This window comes from Pleurodeles waltl, chromosome 5, assembly GCF_031143425.1.
Source record: "Pleurodeles waltl isolate 20211129_DDA chromosome 5, aPleWal1.hap1.20221129, whole genome shotgun sequence".
Classification (NCBI taxonomy): domain Eukaryota; kingdom Metazoa; phylum Chordata; class Amphibia; order Caudata; family Salamandridae; genus Pleurodeles; species Pleurodeles waltl.
This window is the reverse complement of record NC_090444.1, coordinates 217,911,280-217,931,644: the sequence shown is the minus strand read 5'-3', so window position 1 is coordinate 217,931,644 and position 20,365 is coordinate 217,911,280. Positions and strand designations below refer to the sequence as shown.

General features: G+C 42.8%; 1 protein-coding gene across 1 annotated transcript in view; it reads right to left on the bottom strand.

Annotated features, from left to right (window-relative positions):
- Positions 1-1,896: 1,896 nt before the first annotated feature.
- LPGAT1 (lysophosphatidylglycerol acyltransferase 1) overlaps positions 1,897-20,365 on the bottom strand; it is a 346,210-nt gene continuing 327,741 nt past the window's right edge. Inside the window, exon 8 of the mRNA XM_069233932.1 lies at positions 1,897-3,317. Within this exon, the coding sequence (XP_069090033.1) occupies positions 3,166-3,317 (152 nt within the window). The 3' untranslated portion in view covers positions 1,897-3,165. The remainder of the gene's footprint in view (positions 3,318-20,365) is intronic.

Genomic DNA, 20,365 nt, shown 5'->3' with positions numbered 1-20,365 from the left:
AGATGAGACCAATTTGCAGGACGCAAACTTTAATTTGGAAAATAGGACGGCAGTGCATTTAAAATCATCCAGTCACTACTATTTAATTACTGACACATTGGACTGGAAGAATTTTCAGCAGCATCAGGCTCGTTCCCAGCTGTCTGTAATCCAGAAGACATACTATTGATCAAAATGTTCTTGCATGAGCATATGAATGAGATCTCTCCTACAAGATCACTGCAGCATTATTCCCTGCACATAAGGCTTCGCTTTGACAAGCTAAGCTGATTAAAATGTTGGGGCACTTTGTCTTCCAACACGAGCTCTACCTGCCAAACTCCAATACAAGAACCTCTTTGTAATAGACGGGAAGTGGACATGGAAAAGAGATGGGGCGTGTCAGAAATATTTTGGTGCTAGAGCGTTTAAGGGATGACTCCCATAACACTAAACTTAAGATACTGTCTAGACCTAGCAGCTAGCATTTTATTGTATGCACTGAGCCCATGACGCTTGGGAAGTTTACGTTCAAATGTTACAATGCTAAGAATAAAATGTTTATGGGAACCTGGAGCCATAACTACTGTGCACTCATTTCAAGGCGAATGTATATTTCTGAACGTATGAGAAAAAAATACTCATCTGGCAAATAGTCTATTTCCTAACTCTTAGGTAAAAAGCAGTGCTTGAAATCAGGTATACACACTAGTAGGTAGTGTATCAAATATATACAGAAGGCAGCTATGCTAAAATGTTGTACTTTCACATTATTGTCAACTGCTGTCACTTCATTAGAAAGGATACAAATGTATTACTAAAAAAAATATGAAAAAAGAAACGTATGGCCTACTATTGAAAATAACCTTGTTTAAAGGTTTCTTTTTTCGTTTGCATGGGATCAGTTACTCTCCTGTAAATTGATGCACTTCATTTACAGTAGCATTTTATATCATATGTTTTCTCTGGCTTTGTTCCCTCCTACACAACGTGAATCACACACACTCACTTCAGAAAGAAACAATTTAGGAATGGATACAAACCAGCGGAGGTCTACAAACGGAAACAGTTTGATTTTAACAGGTCTTTTTTTTTTTTTTTTATCACAGGAAAAGACGCTAGAAAATTGACTTATTACTGTGAATGAGCAAAATGCAGTTGGCACTTTTCTGTGGTAGAGCGTAAAATGGAATAACCAACTTGCAAATTGGCGCACTTGCCATCCACTTGGGTCTGCCAGTTAAAGGTACGTGGAAAGTCCTTGTTGGGTCTATGTCTTCGCATGTGTGTATGAGTGACTTAATAGTGCAGTCTATCATTTTCAAGTTTAAAAACAAACAGTAAGCATCTAACGCGAACAATGAATAATGAAAAAAGGGCTAATACTTGTGTATTTCACTTGTACAGATATCATGGCATTGAGGTATCTCAGATGATCTGTTATTTCAATGACATCAATAACTGATCACATCAACAAGTGTGAGCGTTTGTGTGCGCACACTCATGTATCTAGGACTACATGTATGCACACAGACACAAATATATTGGCTTGTATAACTTTTGATCCTATTGTTTGCCAAGGTTTTAAATTGTGTTGGGCCTTATTCATATACACAGGAGAAAGAAAGAAAAAAAAAAACCTAATTTGCCCAGATATTTCTTCAGCAGAACCCTCCATTGTAACTTTTCTCGTCATGTTTTCATGAATTTTCTACATTCAAAGTAAACAATTGCAATTACTTTACCACCACAAAGTAACTGAAAATAAAAGCATGATTTTATATGAACAAGTACTAATGAGTACCATTGTGTTTTTCAATCGTCTGTCAAATTTCGAAGAATAAATGAGAACATGGTGAATGACCCTATAATGGGACAGGCACCAGTGGCACAGCTGAAGAGTGTATTTAAGTGCTCCGCCCAAAAGATTATTAATGGATTGCACAGGTGATTGGACATCCTACTGGGCAAAAGTCTGGTTCTTGGGATGCTCAAGCTTTGCCCAACAACACAGCTATTTGAAATGGCCATGAACTCAATGCTATTTACACAGGTAAGTGAAGTACTGTTCTATCATGAGTCAAAGTGTCCTAAAGTCTTCCATAAATGAATACATGTGTATTTAACCTGAACTAAATATGATGCGTCTATTTTCAGCAAACAAACGTGGATGTTTGGCATTGGAGTGCTTCGACCCCTTTTCTTTTACCTAATTGATTCAAGGCTCTTGAATCCACATGTTTAGCGCTACACTGAAATGAACTGAAATAATCTAGAGGAGCTAACAAACGTCTGGAGGAGCGAGGTTCTGGTTATCAAATGTTTCCTGGGACTAAAAAGCATCAGCTTTTAAGTAAATCTTCAAGGCAGCGTCATTTTCTTCAGAGTCCCATGTATCTTCAAACACCTACGACTGCATCATAAAAAGTGCAATTTTCAAAAAAGACAAAACATCACTACCTAGGCCCAAAACACGAACAAGAAATAAAGACAGACTGAAATACATTGGTTGATTCCCTCACAAGAGGGAATGGCCTAATCCCTGTAAACCAGGTTTTGCACGGTAGGAATATGGCAGGGGTGAATCAATGCAGAATTGTGAGACACTGTGGCTGCAATGTTTTTGAACAGTTTCGGTTTGTCTTCAAAGGTCTCGTATTCCAAGTCTTGGGTCTCTCACCAACTGTCGAAGAAGTAAGATGATTTGACAAAGATCGTTTCGTGTTCTTAGTCAACGTTTCCCAAGTATCTGTGTTTATGCGATAAATGTAGACCCTCAAGCACACTGTTGCAGTATGAACGAGAGCACAAATTTACACAATTTTCTGAGCAATTGATTAAGTCATCACGTGGTACTTGTAGTTATGAGTTTCTTATTTGTTAAGATTATTTGCTCCGGGAAAGCTGGATCTCACTATGTTGAAAAGAGAAGTTTCCTCAAGTTGAACGAAGGGAGAGAAAAGTGGAGATGATTTATGCATTTTGAAATGCATAACATACCTAAAAATACATGAGCTTTTCACTGTGATACTCCACTTCAAGTTGATTTTAAAATCTTCCCAGTGAGGGGTAAAAAACGTATGTCTTTTATTTTGCTTTCCTTTTCGATAGTCACATTCACACATGATCCACTCCTGTAAGCATCTGTCTGGATACTATAGTATGTCCTCAAGTCCCATTTTGGTTCTAAAACAGGCACTGATAACAATACTGAAGGATGCAGTACCACATGTAACCAGACAAGAATGCAAACAACTGTACAAAACATAACCAGGAATTGCTGAGTGTCATCTCCTTGGAAACCACTCTCGTTTGGCCTGGTGGAGGAGGAAAAGCACCTGGAAGAAGGAAGAAGTGTACAATTCATAATTAGTGTTGAGAAGTACCACACAATAATTGCAAAATAACATAACCACTGACACTCATTTTTACATGTTCAAAAATCTTCTCTAAAAATGTCATCCGCTGAGTGCGGATGATACGAATGACAATGTTTGATAAACAGTCAAAAACACTTTCTACCATCTAAATTTTGTTTACGAAAAAGACGACGGAAAGCACGTACTAAGCAATATGTCCTCTGCTGGATGAAGTACATTATTTCTTTGGACACAGAATCATTCATGAGCTGTATGTATCTTTACTGCTGGGACATCTCAGTGTCAGCAGCAATTCGATGCCACAAATCACCATGCACAAATCATAAGCACTTAAATAGGTAGATATGTAAGTAAGCACGTTCACTGAGAGGCGATGGATTATAAGAAGTTCAGAAAGATCGTGGGAGTACCAACCTGGGAGGTACTGCTCGACGAACATAGGCTACACAAGAGACAATATTCCCTACTACAATGGGATCTTTCTCTTTCAGTTCCCTCCAACTCATTATCCGTGCCTAAGTTATCATAATCACCCGAATCTGAATTCGGTCTGTCAGTTAATACTTTTTTCAAAAGCTGCATTTGAAATTACTCCTTGAGTCATTGCTGCAAAACGATACATAGCTGAGATCAAAGATTAGAGCATGGCCATTTACATAATTATATTAATATGATAATAGCGTGTCTTGATTTTTTTTATTTTTATTAGCACTGAAAAAGAAAAGCAACATACACTTTCAAACGCCAGTGGATATTTTTAAATCTTTTGCTAAGTTCGATTTAAGATGCTTAGGAAGAATGCAGGATCCTGAGTGAGTGGTAATTAATAGGGTGATGACTTCAAGTTCGTCACTTTTTTAGATCTTGCCTATCACACAGCGCAAGCTGTCTAGCTTGCTTTTTATTAAAACTCTCGATAGGCGCGTGCGTTTTCCAGCTCTCTTTTTTTTCCCAACTAAATACCTGCCACTTCATGCTCGGTATTCCTCTCTTGTTTACTGCTCACTCTGTATTATGTGCTTCTTCTCTACCAAACTCTCCTGCTCCTCATGCAGTGCTGCTCTCCATCAAACTCCCTATGCTCTGTGTGGTTCTCTCCATCATTTGCTTCTTCCTACACCTCAGTGTGGCTGTATTCCTCAGGTGCTGCTCAACCTCCACACCCACCGCTTCTCCATTATATGCACAAGTCCCATCCCCCCGCACACTCCTGGTAGTTCTTATTTTTTATTGTGCACTAAAACAAAATCAATTTTGTTTAATTTCTTGATACAACTGGTGTCTGTCAACTGTATATATGTTTGAAACAAAAAATGGAGCCTGTTTTATTTTGTGGGTGTATGCTTGCATGGTGACACATGCAAGTGGGCGTGCCTACAGAATGATGCAACTGCCAAAGACTGATGCATCGTTCTGCTCTTTTTATTTCTGTTTTTTGTTGATGCTGTACAGCATCAGTAAACTGCATTGGCAAAGCCAACAGGTCCAAATGGCAAGACCTATTGACTTTGCCAATGCTTGTTATAAAGTCTTCCACTCCCTTTGTTGTGGCGTTTCTTTGGAAAATGATATCCAGTCTATGAAATTACGAAGTTTTATTTTCTTATAGTTTCAACCAATATTATGAAGACAGCCACCTTGTTTTTCCCTCCTATTTTAAATGCCTCACTGCATCGCATCAGAGAAGATTTCAATCAACACTATTACGTACAGAAAAAGCAACAAAAAAGGCTTGAGCCTGCCATGATCTCACATAGCCTGGAAAAAAATTGGGAATCTACCCGGCCACAAAAATGCGAATCTTTCTGTTACACATTCTCCGGCACCAAGTCAATGTGAAATTCTCACACATTGCAAAAATATTTTGTAAAGGGATTAATACTGATATTTAGAGAAATAATTCCTCTTTTTTTTCTTAAATCTGGCTAGAATATACCATTTACCTGTAATGGTTGTACAAATTAAAAACAGTGTTGCACCCAATGGAAATATTTTTGAATGACTGTCCAACAGGGATGATAGCAAAAATGCAACACTTGTTTCCAATTAGCTGGTATTGTGGTTGGTCTTATTGTGAAAACTAATCTCCCTGAATTCAGTGTTTTTTTTTTTTAAACACAACGCTCACTATCAAAACAGCTTAAGCACCCTAAGTGACTGAAGGTTCCAGGACGAAACGTGTCCACAAGCAATCTCTGACAATACCAAGTTTTTTTTTTTTTTTTTTTTTTTTTTAAGTAGTAAAAAGTTTTGTTTAAAGTTTGAACAAGAATACAAGATTGTATGGCAGGACCGGGGGCGAGGATTATGCCTTGCTTTCTTCCTTTATTACAATCCAGCAGCAGTCAACAGTGACAACAGTATGAACTAACTTTCCCATCAACACTAGGGAAAAAAAACTACAGAAGTAAACCACCAATGAGCATGGAGAGTCCTTTATATGCCGGGCTGCTTCCATGTAACATCCTCTTTCTTTTCTGCTTCAGATCGCAGTTAGGTACACGTTTTTCTCTCTCTCACATTATAACGGTTTTTGGTGTTATTCCATACTGATGTGGGACGTTTACGGCTCCTCTCTGCCGCGGGATCGTGCTCTCGTGCTCCTATCGCAGCAGCAAAAGCCTCGGGATCGTGCAAGCGCAGTCAGGCCGTCTGCCGCTAGGGGTACATGTCTCTCACAGGGATGCGCCTTTAAGTCAGCAACAAAATATGAAACTGACCAGCCTCGTCCCGGTGAGCCAAGCCTCCCCCAAGCCACCTGGAAGCCCTGATTCCAGTTATTACGGGCCTAAATATCCCCTTCGATGCCAGGCCTTTTCCCCCTCCTGTGCCGAGCCGTTTTTTTTGGCTATTTGGGGCAGTTCGCGCTTAGGCCCTCAACTTTTTGTTCACATAAGCTACCCATGCCAAATTTGCGTCCTTTTTTTCCAACATCCTAGGGATTCTAGAGGTACCCAGACTTTGTGGGTTCCCCAGAAGGAGGCCAAGAAATTAGCCAAAATACAGTGAAAAATTCGTTTTTAAAAAAAAAAAAAAATGGGAAAAAGGGGCTGCAGAAGAAGGCTTGTGGTTTTTTCCATGAAAATGGCAACAACAAAGGGTTTGCGGTGCTAAAATCACCAGCTTCCCAGCTTTCAGGAACAGGCAGACTTGAATCAGAAAACCCAATTTTTTAACACAATTTTGGCATTTTACTGAGATATACCCCATTTTTACGATTTTTTGTGCTTTCAGCCTCCTTCCAGTCAGTGACAGAAATGGGCATGAAACCAATGCTCGATCCCAGAAACCGAAACATTTCTGAAAAGTAGAAAAAATTCTGAATTCAGCAAGGGGTAATTTGTGTAGATCCTACAAGGGTTTCCTACAGAAAATAACAACTGGAAAAAAATAATATTGTAAGTGAGGTGAAAAAAATTGCATTTTTTCTGTACGTTTTACTCTAACTTTTTCCTGCAATGTCAGATTTTTGAAAGCAATATACTGTTACGTCTGCTGGACTCTTCTGGTTGCGGGGATATATAGGGCTTGTAGGCTCATCAAGAACTCTAGGTACCCAGAGCCAATAAATGACCTGCACCCTGCAGTCGGTTTTCATTCTATACCGGGTATACAGCAATTAATTTGCTGAAATATAATGAGTAAAAAATAGCTATCAAGAAAACCTTTGTATTTCCAAAATGGGCACAAGATAAGGTGTTGAGGAGCAGTGGTTATTTGCACATCTCTGAATTCCGGGGTGCCCATACTAGTATGTGAAATACAGGGCATTTCTCAAATAGATGTCTTTTTTACACACTCTCTTATATTTGGAACGAAAAAAATGTAGAGAAAGACAAGGGGCAATAACACTTGTTTTGCTATTCTATGTTCCCCCAAGTCTCCCAATAAAAATGGTACCTCACTTGTGTGGGTAGGCCTAGCGCCCGCGACAGGAAATGCCCCAAAACACAACGTGGACACATCCCATTTTTTGACAGAAAACAGAGGTGTTTTTTTGCAAAGTGCCTACCTGTAGATTTTGGCCCCTAGCTGAGCCGGCACCTAGGGAAACCTACCAACCCTGTGCATTTTTTAAAACTAGAGACCTAGGGGATTCCAAGATGGGATGACTTGTGGGGCTCTGACCAGGTTCCGTTACCCAGAATCCTTTGCAAACCTCAAAATTTGGCTAAAGAAACACATTTTCCTCACATTTCGGTGACAGAAAGTTCTGGAATCTGAGAGGAGCCACAAATGTCCTTCCACCCAGCGTTTCCCCAAGTCTCCCAATACAAATGGTACCTCACTTGTGTGGATAGGCCTAGCGCCCACGAAAGGAGATGGCCCAAAACACAACGTGGACACATCACATTCAGAAATGGCCAAAAATAATTCCCCCCCCCCCCGCCCTGGGGAGCGACCCTTGCCTACGGGGTTGCTCCCCTTGCGTGACGGTGCAAAAAAAAATATATATATATCCCTGGTGCCTAGTGGTTTCTGCCCCCCTTGGGGGCAGATTGACCTAAAATCAGCCGATCTGCCCCCAAAGCGGGCAGAAATGGCCTAAATACAATTTTCCCCTCCAGGGGAGCGACCCTCGCCTAAGGGGTCGCTCCCCATCTGTAAAACAACAACCAAAAAAAAAAAATCCCTGGTGCCTAGGGGTTTCTGCCCCCCCTTGGGGGCAGATCGGCCTAATTAAAATAGGCCCCTGGGGGGCAGAAATGGCCTAAAATAAATTTGCCCCCCAGGGGAATGACCCTTGCCTAAGGGGCTGCTCCTCTTACGTGAAATTCACAAAAAAAAAAAAAAACTCCCTGGTGTCTAGTGGTTTCTGTCCCCCTTGGGGGCAGATTGGCCTCATCAAAATAGGCCAATCTGCCCCCAAGGGGGGCAGAAATGGCCTAAATATAATTTGTCCCCTATGGGAGCGACCCTTGCCTAAGGGGTCGCTCCTCACCTCTAAAAGAAAAAAGAAAACAAAAACAATTTTTTTTTTATCCCTGGTGCCTGGGGGGGGGGGGGAGGGGGGGGGGGGGCGCTTCCCCTTCCATCCCTGCCTTGGGGGGGGGGGGGGGGGGGGGGGCTGGGGACCCCACAGAGGGAGCACTAGCGCTCCCTTTGAGCTCTGTTCCCAGGACGTAACGGTTACGTCCTGGGCACAGCAGTACTGTGCCTCAAGACGTAACCATTACGTCCTGGGCACAGAAGGGGATATATTACTAGTGCGAAATGCTAAATCTTGTGTGGCAGGCTGCCGAGCACATCGCCTCTCATTATTACGAGCTCTCTGTGCTACATGGCTGCTACTAAAGGGGCCCAGGTGATCACTGTTGGTTTTTCTTCACCCTCTGTGTGTACACGGTGCGTGGGCCCACAAGCTGTGCCCCCGCCTATTGATTTGCGCTGTCACATACCACTAGTTTGCCTAGTTCCACATTCGCCTCTGGCGCCAAAGAGAGCCGCCATGATTTCCTGGCTTGACTCTGTGCCCTGTACCACCCTCCTATAACGAAGCGCTTTGGGGGCAGCCAGGTCGCTTTGTGCTCAGGGTCTTCCCCCTCTCCCCCAAGCCACCCTCCAAACCTCCTGCTTTAACTGCTCAACCTAGGCCCACACATTCCTACTGAAGCAACTTTATCACAATGTCAGAGGAATATTCAGAGGAAGAGTCCCTTCAGGTCTTCCTATTGATTCTGACTTCTGCCAAGCGGTTGACTCTTCCATACACCAAGCAGTGGTGGCAGTGATAGAGCCCTTGGAGCGGCACCTCATGGAGCTCACTTACGCCTGCCCCCTGCCCTTAGATGATTCCCACCCCATGCAGGGGCTGCCCCCCCTCAGAGGCCATCACAGAAACGCAATGGCGATGCGGCCATGGATCAGTAGGTCTTCAAATGCCTGAAAAAAGCTTTCCTGTAGCGCCCTCAACCCTCTGGAGAAGACAACTCCCCTGGTACGCTCAAAGTGCCCAAGTCGCCTGACCAGGACAATGGAAAATCGCCCGATGAAGTGGGCCCATCTCACTCCAGGTGTCCCTCACCAGCCCTGGCAGACCCCGAAACCCCAAGAGTCTCCCTCAGACATGTTAGAACCAGAGGACCTTATCCACCCACGTTCCTCCAGATGGACCTCTACAGATAAGGTAGCCAAATATTGCACAAGTCGCCTCATAAAACCTCTTGATTAGGGGGTCCAGGCATGCTGGAAAGCTGAATGCCCCTGTCTCTCTCTTCCCAGGAAGGTATCCCTCACTCCTGAGTTAGATACCAACATGGCCACCTTCCTTCAGAAATACATTAAGGATGCCAAAAAAGTGACTGATAGGTCCTGCGTTCTTGCCAGGACAAAGTCCTGGATGTCAGTGGTCCACAAAATCCTGGACCTGGCGGAGGAGGTAAAAGCCACAGGAATCCTCATCTCCCCAGATATTATCACAGGATTGGCACAGCGTACAGTCATATCTTTAGGGAATGCCAATTGGGCCCTATCTGCGGAACGATGCCGTTCGTTCCTCCTGAAAGTCGACCCCACACTAGGGGACCTGGCGCCCCTGCAGGCGGGGCCAGCTGCACAGGGAGGCCTCTTTTGGGAACCTTCCATAAAAGAGCTGGACAGGTTTGAAGCCACCTTCATCTTGTTGGACAAGGTGCAAACCTTTATTAAAAAGATTTTCTAACCCAAAACTTTCATCCAGACCGGTCGTGGCAGAACACCCTTGACCAGCCACTCCTACATATAAGGCCCTACCAGAAGCTAAACCGGCCGAAAGATCAATCACGTCAGGGAGAGGAGTTCTCTATATTATGACCCTTTTGAGGATGTACCCCAGGAGGTTCCCCCTAAGTGCATTTCCAAACCCAAACAGGTAGAGTTTGTGATTCTTCCTGGGAGGCAGGCTCGTGCTGTTCAGACACAATTGGAAAGGGTTCATGGCAGATGCATGGATCTTAAAAACCATCCAAGGTTTCCACATAGCATTTTATGGAACTCTGGTGCAACCCTGTCCTCCATGCTTGCTGGCTTTTTCAGAAGACCAGGCGGCCTTGATAGACCAAGAGGTCGAAGACCTTCTGTAGAAGGATGCAATCTCCAGGGCGCAGCTCCATCCCCGGGGTTTTCTAAGCAATATCTTCCTGGTAGAGAAGAATGATGGGGATCAACGTCAGGTGATTAACCTTAAAGAGCTCAATGGATGGCTCATTTATCGCCATTTCAAGATGAAAGGCATCCACCTTTTACGCAATCTACTACAGCCCAACGACTGGATGGTCCAGCTGGACCCTCAAGACGCCTATCTGACAGTTCTTATTTGTCCTCCCCATCGCAGGCTTCTGCAATTCAGGTGGAGACACCAAGTTTACAAATTCAAGACATTGCCGTTCTCAAGCTAGTAATGGAGCATATCAGAGCTCAGGGCTTTCGTCTCAGTCTATCTGGATGAAATTTTGATCATCGATCAATGTCCCCATACCTTGGTGGAACAGCTCCAAACAACGATCAATTTACTGGAAAGTTTGGGCTTTATAATCAATGGATGGTGTCCCTCCTGTCCCTAGCCAGCAGACTATGGGGGTTATTACAACTTTGGAGGAGGTGTTAATCCGTCCCAAAAGTGACGGTAAAGTGACGGATATACCACCAGCCGTATTACGAGTCAATTATATCCTATGGAACTCGTAATACGGCTGGTGGTATATCCGTCACTTTACCGTTACTTTTGGGACGGATTAATACCTCCTCCAAAGTTGTAATAACCCCCTATATTTCTTGGCTTTGTCACTGACTCGGTGGAAAACACCTTGAGTCTCTCTTCGTGCAAAATTGCAAAGATCCGCTGGGAAGTTAGGAGAACCCTGTCCAAGAAAGTAACCTCCCTGCGCCAGATAACTAGCGTGGTGGGATTGCTATCCTCCTCCATTCAGGCGATCTTTCGGAGCCCCCTCCACTACAGAGCTCTTAAAGGCCTCCCATTTGCACAGGGGCTTGCAGTACTTGGAACAGGTTCCCTTTACGAACAATGTCCGAGACGAAATGAGGTGGTGGCTGGCGCACACTGAGGCCTGGAATGGCAAAGCCATCTTGGATCGGACCTCAACTTGGTGACCAATTCCAAAGCCTTGGCGGACTTGGTCAAGGACCTTTGGAAGTTCTGCCTGGCCAACAAAATCATAGTTACAGCAGAATACCTTCCTGGAATCTCCAACTCAGTAGCAGATTGGTATTTCAGGCAGTGGTCTGACAAGTCCATGGTGACTGAATCCATTGATTTTCAAATGATTGGAAGTCCTGTGAGGGCCTTTCTCAGTCGACCTTTTTGCATCCAGATTAGACCATCCACTCCCCAGGTAGCTGGAGGCCAAATCCCCTGGCAACCACGACTGATGAGTTTCTACAGGACTGGTTGAAGTAACAGGGGTATGAGTTTCCCCCCCCCTTTGCGATGATCATGAGGTTGTTGGTGCACATCAGAAGGCGCCTGGTCACTCCTTGTTGCCTTTTTGGGACGTCAGTAAGGTTCTTAAGGGCATATTTACAAGGAACTGGCATGGCTCCGATGAACCAGTTTCTTTGTGCTTCCCTGCACCCCCCTAACGACACCATGGCATTGCTGTATTTACAATACAGCGCATCATGGCGCTTGTTAGCACAACTGCACCAACATTTTTGGTATAGTTGTGGCGCTTTGCTGGACTAGCACCAAAAATGTTGTTAGCCAGGAAAGCTCAGGGAATCCCATAGGATATAGCACTAGCGTCACATTAATGACTGCCCTGGGCAGGCTTTAAAAACTGATGCTAGAATGGCACAGTGAGTATGTTATTATGCTTGGTGTCATGCCGTTGGGTGTCAGACTTTCATGCCTTGGACATCAAGGGCCAGACGTTCACTCCAGATGGGATGACTTTTCATATCTCCTGATGCACCAAAACTAATTCCAGAGTGGTCTCATATCCCGCTTTTGATAAGTTTCCAAAATTGTGTGTGGTATGTTGTCTCAAGGCATAGGAAGATATGACGGAAGAATTCACCCAGGGGTAGAAATGCAACTTTTAATCTCCCTCAGGAAGCCTTACAAAGCAGTCACATACCCCCACCATCGCCAGATGGGTCCACTGGGTAATGCAAGAAGCGGGTATTGATATCTCGCTCTTTGGCACACATTCAGTAAGAGGAGCAAGGGCTTCTAAGTGCTGGACATGGCTTCATTGGTGGTGGATAGGCTTTGAACGTGCATAATCCTCACCTTCAGTCCTGCCATAGAATGTAAAATTTCCAAGTAAACATGAAGGAAAGTTTAAATTACATTAAGGAGATGAGCATTGTTCCTACCCAAGGCTTTAGAGACACCTTATTTTCACTACCTAAATTATTACTTTGGATAGATTTCCAGAAGGGGTATGCGCAAGGTCTAAGTATTCAAATTTCTTGGGTTTCTTCATTCTCAGCAATTTGCTGGGGAAGTGTTTTGTTACGATTTATCACTAGTTTGTTTTCTCTCAAATGCATTTTTCTTCATAATGTGACTGCGTGTTTTTCTCTGCATGATTGAATGGTGGTTTTATGGCTTCATATCTTTTTATTCCTACCGAAGCTCCAATGGGTCCAAAACCAGTAAACACTCAACATTTCTATGTGCTAGGTCCTGGACCTCATCAACGGGTGTAAGCTGGGCATGAAACACCTAAACATTATGTGTAGGGCAGATTCACTCTCAATGCACCCCAGAGGTAAGGAGCAACTAACAAGATTTTCACAGTCAATCTCATGTCAACAGTTTCTACACCAATCTAGGTCACCATAATTTACCACAGGCAGTATACTCTGTTTCGGACTACACGATTTGTTGTTGCTGGGTCCCTCTGCACCTACACTTTAAGGGAAATTTATAACAAGGGTTCACCTTTATGATATACACATGGGAGACTCTTGGTTTGAGCTCCTTCTTAAACATGACTGTCATTTCTTCTAGTGAATCTTAGAGTTGCATATAAGATGATCCATCTAGGTATTTCCCGACATATAATCAATTATTTGTTATATCACACTCTTAAATTTCATAAAGAGAACAAACACCACTATCTAAACATTAAAAATAATATTTTTAAAATGATGGGAAATCAACAAAACCTGATAACTGCCTTTAACTCTGACTTAGTTACCTTATTTTCTCAATGAAACACATTTAGCTAAATCCAAGTCTCAAGATTATTAAGTAATATCTTCTTTTTTCCAAAGCAGCCAGCAACTTAATGATAGTGTTTTACTTTCTGGACCTTGAACAAGGTCTTTGTTTTATTTCTGTCCCAGCATCACACACTCTTATTTGCTCTAGCCACCAAGATACAATGCAAATGTTGATTAGATCACTTTAGGCAGAACAACTTGCATACAACTAACAAAGGCCATTACTCACAATCAGCTATCACATGGCTTCCAACAGCACTTGCAGCCTATGAACATCAAACACGAACATAAAACAGAATACCTCAACTATGCAGCATGCATTTAACATATCTGCAAATTCAGCAGTGTTCACATCACTAGCCATTAAATGTTACATAGAAACACAACAGAACATAGCGTATATCACACTAACCTAATGCTGGTGAACATTTGGACAAACTGACATATCCAACACAGACCAGACATTCCATTGAACAGCTAATTGATTGATTAGCAAAGCAGACAGTGAACATTGCGATGGTGCTGTGCAAGGGGGCCCCTGCAATGCCCATGCACTTGGCATGGGCCCATGCACCTGAGGCTCCCTGCACTTGTTACCACAATGAAAAGGCTGGCAGAGAACGAGGTTATTATCCCCAGGGCAGCACTGCCCTGGCAGATTAGGATCTCTGCAACTGCCGGACCGCGGGGATCCAAGATCCTGGCAGAGCTGGCGGTTCCCTGGCAGTCAGACCGCCGCAACTGCGGCAGCCCAGTCCGCCACACTTGTAATCAGGCCCTAAGTCTTTTATTCCTTGACAAACGCCACTGAAAAACGTAGAATTATATTATACGGTACATGTATTTAAATGGCTGTTATTACCCAGTTGAGCTTTTAAAGTGCTACTGCAGATGAGTAGCACAGTACTTCATTTCTGATGACTGTCTTTGTAAACAAGTAACTGGATTTTATGAAAGAATTCTTTATTTGATGGAAGGGGCGTGCACGCATTCAGTAACTGTGTGCGGGAAGAGAGAAGGCTGCACGCTCGTAGTTCACATCCAATAAAGCTCAGTTAGGCCACACAGCCAATCAATGCCTCATTTAGACAATATGAACTGCAGGCAACAGCCATGTTAGTAAAGTAAGAGTTGGGCAAGTAACTGGCAAAGTCCTGTGATCACACCTCTCTAAGCACAAATAATATAATCACAGCTTAAAAACTTTGGATCACCATTTGAGAGTGAGAAGGTATAAGGGAAATGGTGGAATTCATTGGGTCTATCAGACTGGCACAATTATATATACTAACATACTACCATACTCAGGGCATGATTCAAAGAAGGATGGTTATCACAGTAGAGGCAGCAGGACAGTGGAGAAGGAGGTTTAGCCACTGGTGCAAATATAAGACCAGCAATGTGCAGCGGATGAGCAGAGCAACTAATGTGGGATAAATCTCAGGTAGTTATGGACCACAAATCACCTTAAAAGTCAGTCTGATAAGTCCGAAAAAACTACTTACTTGAACACTGTAGTTCTACAGTATTGACATCGTTCATAGATTCACATGACATCTTTCATAGATTCACATGCTTAAATCTCCCCCGTCGTCATGGTGGGAGTCCCACAGTAAAAAGTACAAGCAGTGCATAGAAAAGCATTGAAAACAATAGAAAACCAAGTGAGAAAGTTAACCAATTCACATTGTTTTAGAGCAACCAAAGTTCAACCAATAAGTGAACTGCCCCTGAAGCACTCTTCCCCTACAGGGCCATCATATCTGAATAGAAGAGATTATCGGAGTGGTGAGCCCTATGGGGGAGGTGGAAGGGTGGCAATTGAATCTATGAAAGATGTCGATACCGGCGAAACAGTGTACAGGTAACTTGTTTTGTCTTTGGTACTGAATCTTTCATAGATTCACATGGCTGAATCAGAGTAGTGAGCAGTAATGGCTGAAGGTGTGTGGGTGGGTATTTCAACCCCTGCAGAGCACGCAAAGACCATGATACACCTGAACATAGATAGCAAAACTATGTCAATACATGTAAAATAAAAATATCTGCTGACATAAGAATAGAAACCTCACCTCATTGGAAAAGATGACAACTGCCTGCTCCAATACTGTATCTGCATTTCATGCTGAATCCAAACTGTAATGCTTGGTACACATATGTATCTTAGACCAAGTTGCCACCCTTCAAATGTCCGGTATCAGGAACCCTGCACACATGGCTGTACAAGTGGCAATGCTTCTTGCAGTGTCTGCTTTCACGTTACCAGGCAATGGTCACCCAGTTCTGTTATGACAATAACAGATGGTTGAAGAAACCGAGCAAGCTATGCTATTCCTTGACAGAGCATAGCCTTTTCTAGGAGGAGTGAATGTTATCAGAATCTAATCCGATTTTCTGAAGTTTTTAGTTATTTTACTATGAAACATTAAGCATACACTGACATCCAAAGTATGTAGAGCTTTCTCAGATAGCTGCTTTAGATATATGTTTGAAGAACGTTTTTTAAGACAATCAGTTAATTTAAGTGAAAGGAAGTTAGGATTTTGGGGATGAAATGGGGATTGAGCCTCAACATCACTCTAGCCTCCCTAAACTGTAAGCAAATGCCTGAATCTCACTTTTCTGTCTGGGCGACAGGAGAGCCAGTACTAAAGCCATCTTCTAGGATACATACTCTAATTCAGCTTAAACCAATATGTTCAAAAAAGCTCTCATCAGGTGGAATAGTACTACATTCAAATGCCACCACTCGTCTCTTTAGTGGAGTAAACATCCTGAAAAGTCCTTTTATAAATCCCTTTACTAGTTTGTTACACCAAAGAGAGTTTTAGTTCCATGTTCTACGTAATCTTGAGATTGCCGATAGATCGACCTTAAAGTAAATTATGCGAAAGACCTGTACACGCCAGGTGCTGCACGTAAGGTCAGAATCTGCTCAGGAGTAGACTAGAATGGGTGCAGAACTTTACTGGAGCTTCAAAAACAAAACTTAGTCCATTTACCTTTATAGGATTAGTTTGCCGTACCCACCCTGGATTTCTACAGAATGTGCTTGCAGTCTTGAGATAAGTTCAAGGAACACAACTCCTTGTCGGGAGGAGTCAGGCTGATAAGTTGAGTGACTTCAGCTTCAGATGGACAAACTAGCCTTTGTTCATAGTTAGGAGATCTGGTACCTGCCTGAAAGGAATGTGTTGATATTCTGATAGTAGAAGTAGGGTTGTGTACCAATGTTGCCTCGGCCAAGCCAAAGAAAGTAGGATTACCTGACAAGGTTCTCTTTTAATTTTGTGAAGGACTCTGGCAATCTCAGGAAAATGAGGTAAGGTGTAGGCAAATATTTTTGCCCATGCAATGTATAACGCGTTCCCACATTATTGTTTTTGTGGATATCTGCTTGGAAAGAAATGTTACTTTTTTTTTTAATCTATCCCAAACAAATCCCAGAACCCCATCTCTCGATGTTCTGCTAAGACAATCTGCCCATTTGTTTTCTATTCCTGGAACATGTCATACACACAAGGTAACCCTGTGAAGAACAATCCACCTCCAGATCTTCTGCTGACAGGAGTTGCAGTCTTGTCCTTCCTTGTTTGTTTATGTTGAACAATAGTGAATTGTCTGTACGGACTAAACCTACTAAGTACCTTATTCTGGGGAAAAAGACCTGGAGGCCCAGAAATACTGTCAACTCCAGGAACTTTATGTGCATCTGTGCTTCCTGATGTGTCCACTTGCCATAGATTTCTATGTCTTGTAAATGTGATACCCAATCCTCTGAAGAAGCATCTGTTGCCTTTACAAACTGAGGACGGGGCAAATGAAAGAGAAGCCTGTGGGGACATTGTTCTTTTACTTCAGCCATGCCATAGCTTGTTTCATCTCTAAAGTAATCAGGTCTATGTAATGAAATGCCCCTGGAGTTTTTACCCGTTGGGCACCTGCTCCTGCAGCAGTCTCATTTGAAGTCAGCAGTTTGGAATCAACAGTGTGCAGGATGACTAGATTCAGATGCTAATCGAAACTCTTGTAATGAGGATTTCAAGGAGGTTTTTTTAACAAATTCCAGGGTGCATCCGAGTTGGATTCTATCCAACAACCATCGATCCGAAGAGATAGCTTTCCAGCTGATGTAGTAACTGGCTAAATCTGGGTCCCCATGCAGAGGCAGAAAAGAAGAGGTGACTGGTGCCTGCAAGCTGTCCCTAATGCCTTGATTTTTCAGGAACCTTTGCCCTGGCTGTGGACTTTTTACAGAAGGCTGCCTTGAGTACGACATCGCAGGTGATGCTCTCCATACTTGCTGCTGTGCACACAGTTGGTGTTTTACTTGCTGTTATTGAGAGTAGGGCTGATACCTATATGAATGGGGGGCACTCTTATATAAAAACTGGCTTCCTCCTCATTTGTCTATCATACTTTCTAATAATGGCAAGCACAATCAATGCTCTGGTGGTTGTGGCCACCACTGCTGAAAACCTTTTACCGATGTTAACTAAGTGTCTTCGCTTTATCTGGTGGAGCAGAACATGGAGTAGTAGGGTTCTTCGATAATCTTTGAGCCACCTGCATTATTACCAAGTCTGGCCGTGGATGTCAGATTAGACATGTCAACATGTCGGCAATTCCTCTGAGCCTTGTATTTTTTTCTATTTTAATTTTTTATTTTATTTTTAACTGTAGCAAGGAATTACCATGACCTCAGTAACCTGATTTTTATTAGTTTTAGACCTTCCACCCAAATGTAATATTACAACGCGATTTGACTGACTTCTTTGCAAGAGCCTTAAGATCCTAAAGAAAGCATTCTGTTTGTTTTACGAGTATAGTAAGGTTGAATCCCGCTATAAAAGCTCATGGAAACCTCCAATATCATCTGGAGTTGCGAAACGACGGTGGTGTGGGTGAAGCAGAAAGTGGGGTGATACAATCATCCCACTCTTGAAGACGATAGACTGATCATATGTTATTTTGCCCTCTTCATCTCTATTTACATAATCGTTGTGAATGGTGACCGGAGGTTCTCAACAAAGTTACTGCACCATCAGACTTTTCCCCTGTTGTTGAAGTCGAGGAGTACATGGAGAAGATGCATGCTTTGGACTATCTTGTCGGTGCGGGATTTTGATGTATTTGTCTTCAGAAATCTTTTATGACAGTCTGCCACCATCTGACAGAGATCAGTTGTTAATGCCTGTTAAGTATTTTATTCAAGTATTTTTATCCCGTGGAGCTATTGTTCTTGCTGCTATGCATATAATGTTTGTACAATGTTTTTTTTTACTTTTATGGTTGCTACTTGCTTTTGGATAAAGTTGATTGATTGACAACACATCTCTTTAAGGAGGCCGAAGTCACTAAAAACACTGAAGAACTAAGCAGAGCTCAGGGAGATTTCCTTTCAGACAACCTGCAGTTAGAAATCTGAAAAGATGGTGGCCCTGGAAGGGAAGCGTGCTTCAGGGGCTGCTCTATAATTGGCTGAACTTGGCTGTTCTAAAACGAGATGAATTGCTTAACAATGACACTTTGTTTTCTATTGTTTTCAATCCTTTCCTATGCACTGCTTGTAATTAATTACTATGGGACTCCCATCATGACGATGGGGAAGATTCAAGCACGCGAATCTATGAAAGATTCTATACTAGAGAACGTAGATCTTTTGACTAATAGATGATCAACCGGCTTATAGCATGATTGGTTGTGGCAGGTATTAAAAATTATCCATATTGCAACTGATCTATATTTATAACTTAGTAAAGGTGATGCCGAACTTCTGGAGACCCATCAGTGGACTACTGCAGTATTTTAGTTTAGTCATAATGAGAATCATAGCATGGGATGAAATGGGAGAGGAGGGTGATAGGGGTAGATAAACTTTGATCAGGATACCTAGCCACAGAACTTCCTAAGGACTACAAATGCCATCCTGAGTCAAATAGCACTCTTGGATGTTTGATGGTAGAGAGGGGGTTAACATATTTGGATTGGTAAGAAGTTGTGTGAGAGGAGCAGAGGGTCAAAGACAGCTGGAAAACATAGGACATTTTTTCGGATGTGACAAACAAAAGTGAGCACATGGCCACCCTGCGACATATAGCATTTAAGCATTTTGTGCACGGAAGTGACGTGTGTTAATATAGAAGTGAAAGAGGATCTGAATCAGGAGATGATGGCCTGGAGGGAAGTGATGTAGAAAGACAATGGTAGGAGGCCCTCACTCACAAACAAGGGGGGGGGGTGACGATTCAACTGAGTACCGTGACGCTGAGAAGCAGCACTGAGAGGGGGCTGAGGAGGAGCATATAACTGCTATAGCACAACACCCAGAGAGTTGTGATGTTCTGTGGAAATATGATGCCAGAGGTAGTAAATGAAGCTATAAGAGAAAGGTGGATAAGTTATCATAAGGGATGATTGTGACGCGCAAAAGTAATAAACTTAAAAGTCTCTGTAGAATGAAGGAGACATTAGAATGAATGGGATTAGGTAGATAATAAAATGAGGTGCCTTGGGTAAAATGATTAGACTTTAGTCACTCAAGGTTCTTCAAAGAAGAGCACTGAGGCACAGATTTTAGAGGAGAATGATTTGACAGTGATAGGGTATTGAGGTTCCAGACTTGCAACACTGTCGCAGAGAGACTGAAGCAGAGAGAGGCGGGGGCAGTGGAGAAGAGCAACACATACCTGACACGTTGAGATCAGCCTAGGCCCAGGATAGGAGTCACAGGTTTAAATGAAGGGAGTGTCTTACTGGGAATGTGGGGGACAAAGGAGGTAAGGTTGGAGTATATGTGAGGGAGGGTTTCTAGGAGTATTGTAACAGTGGATCTG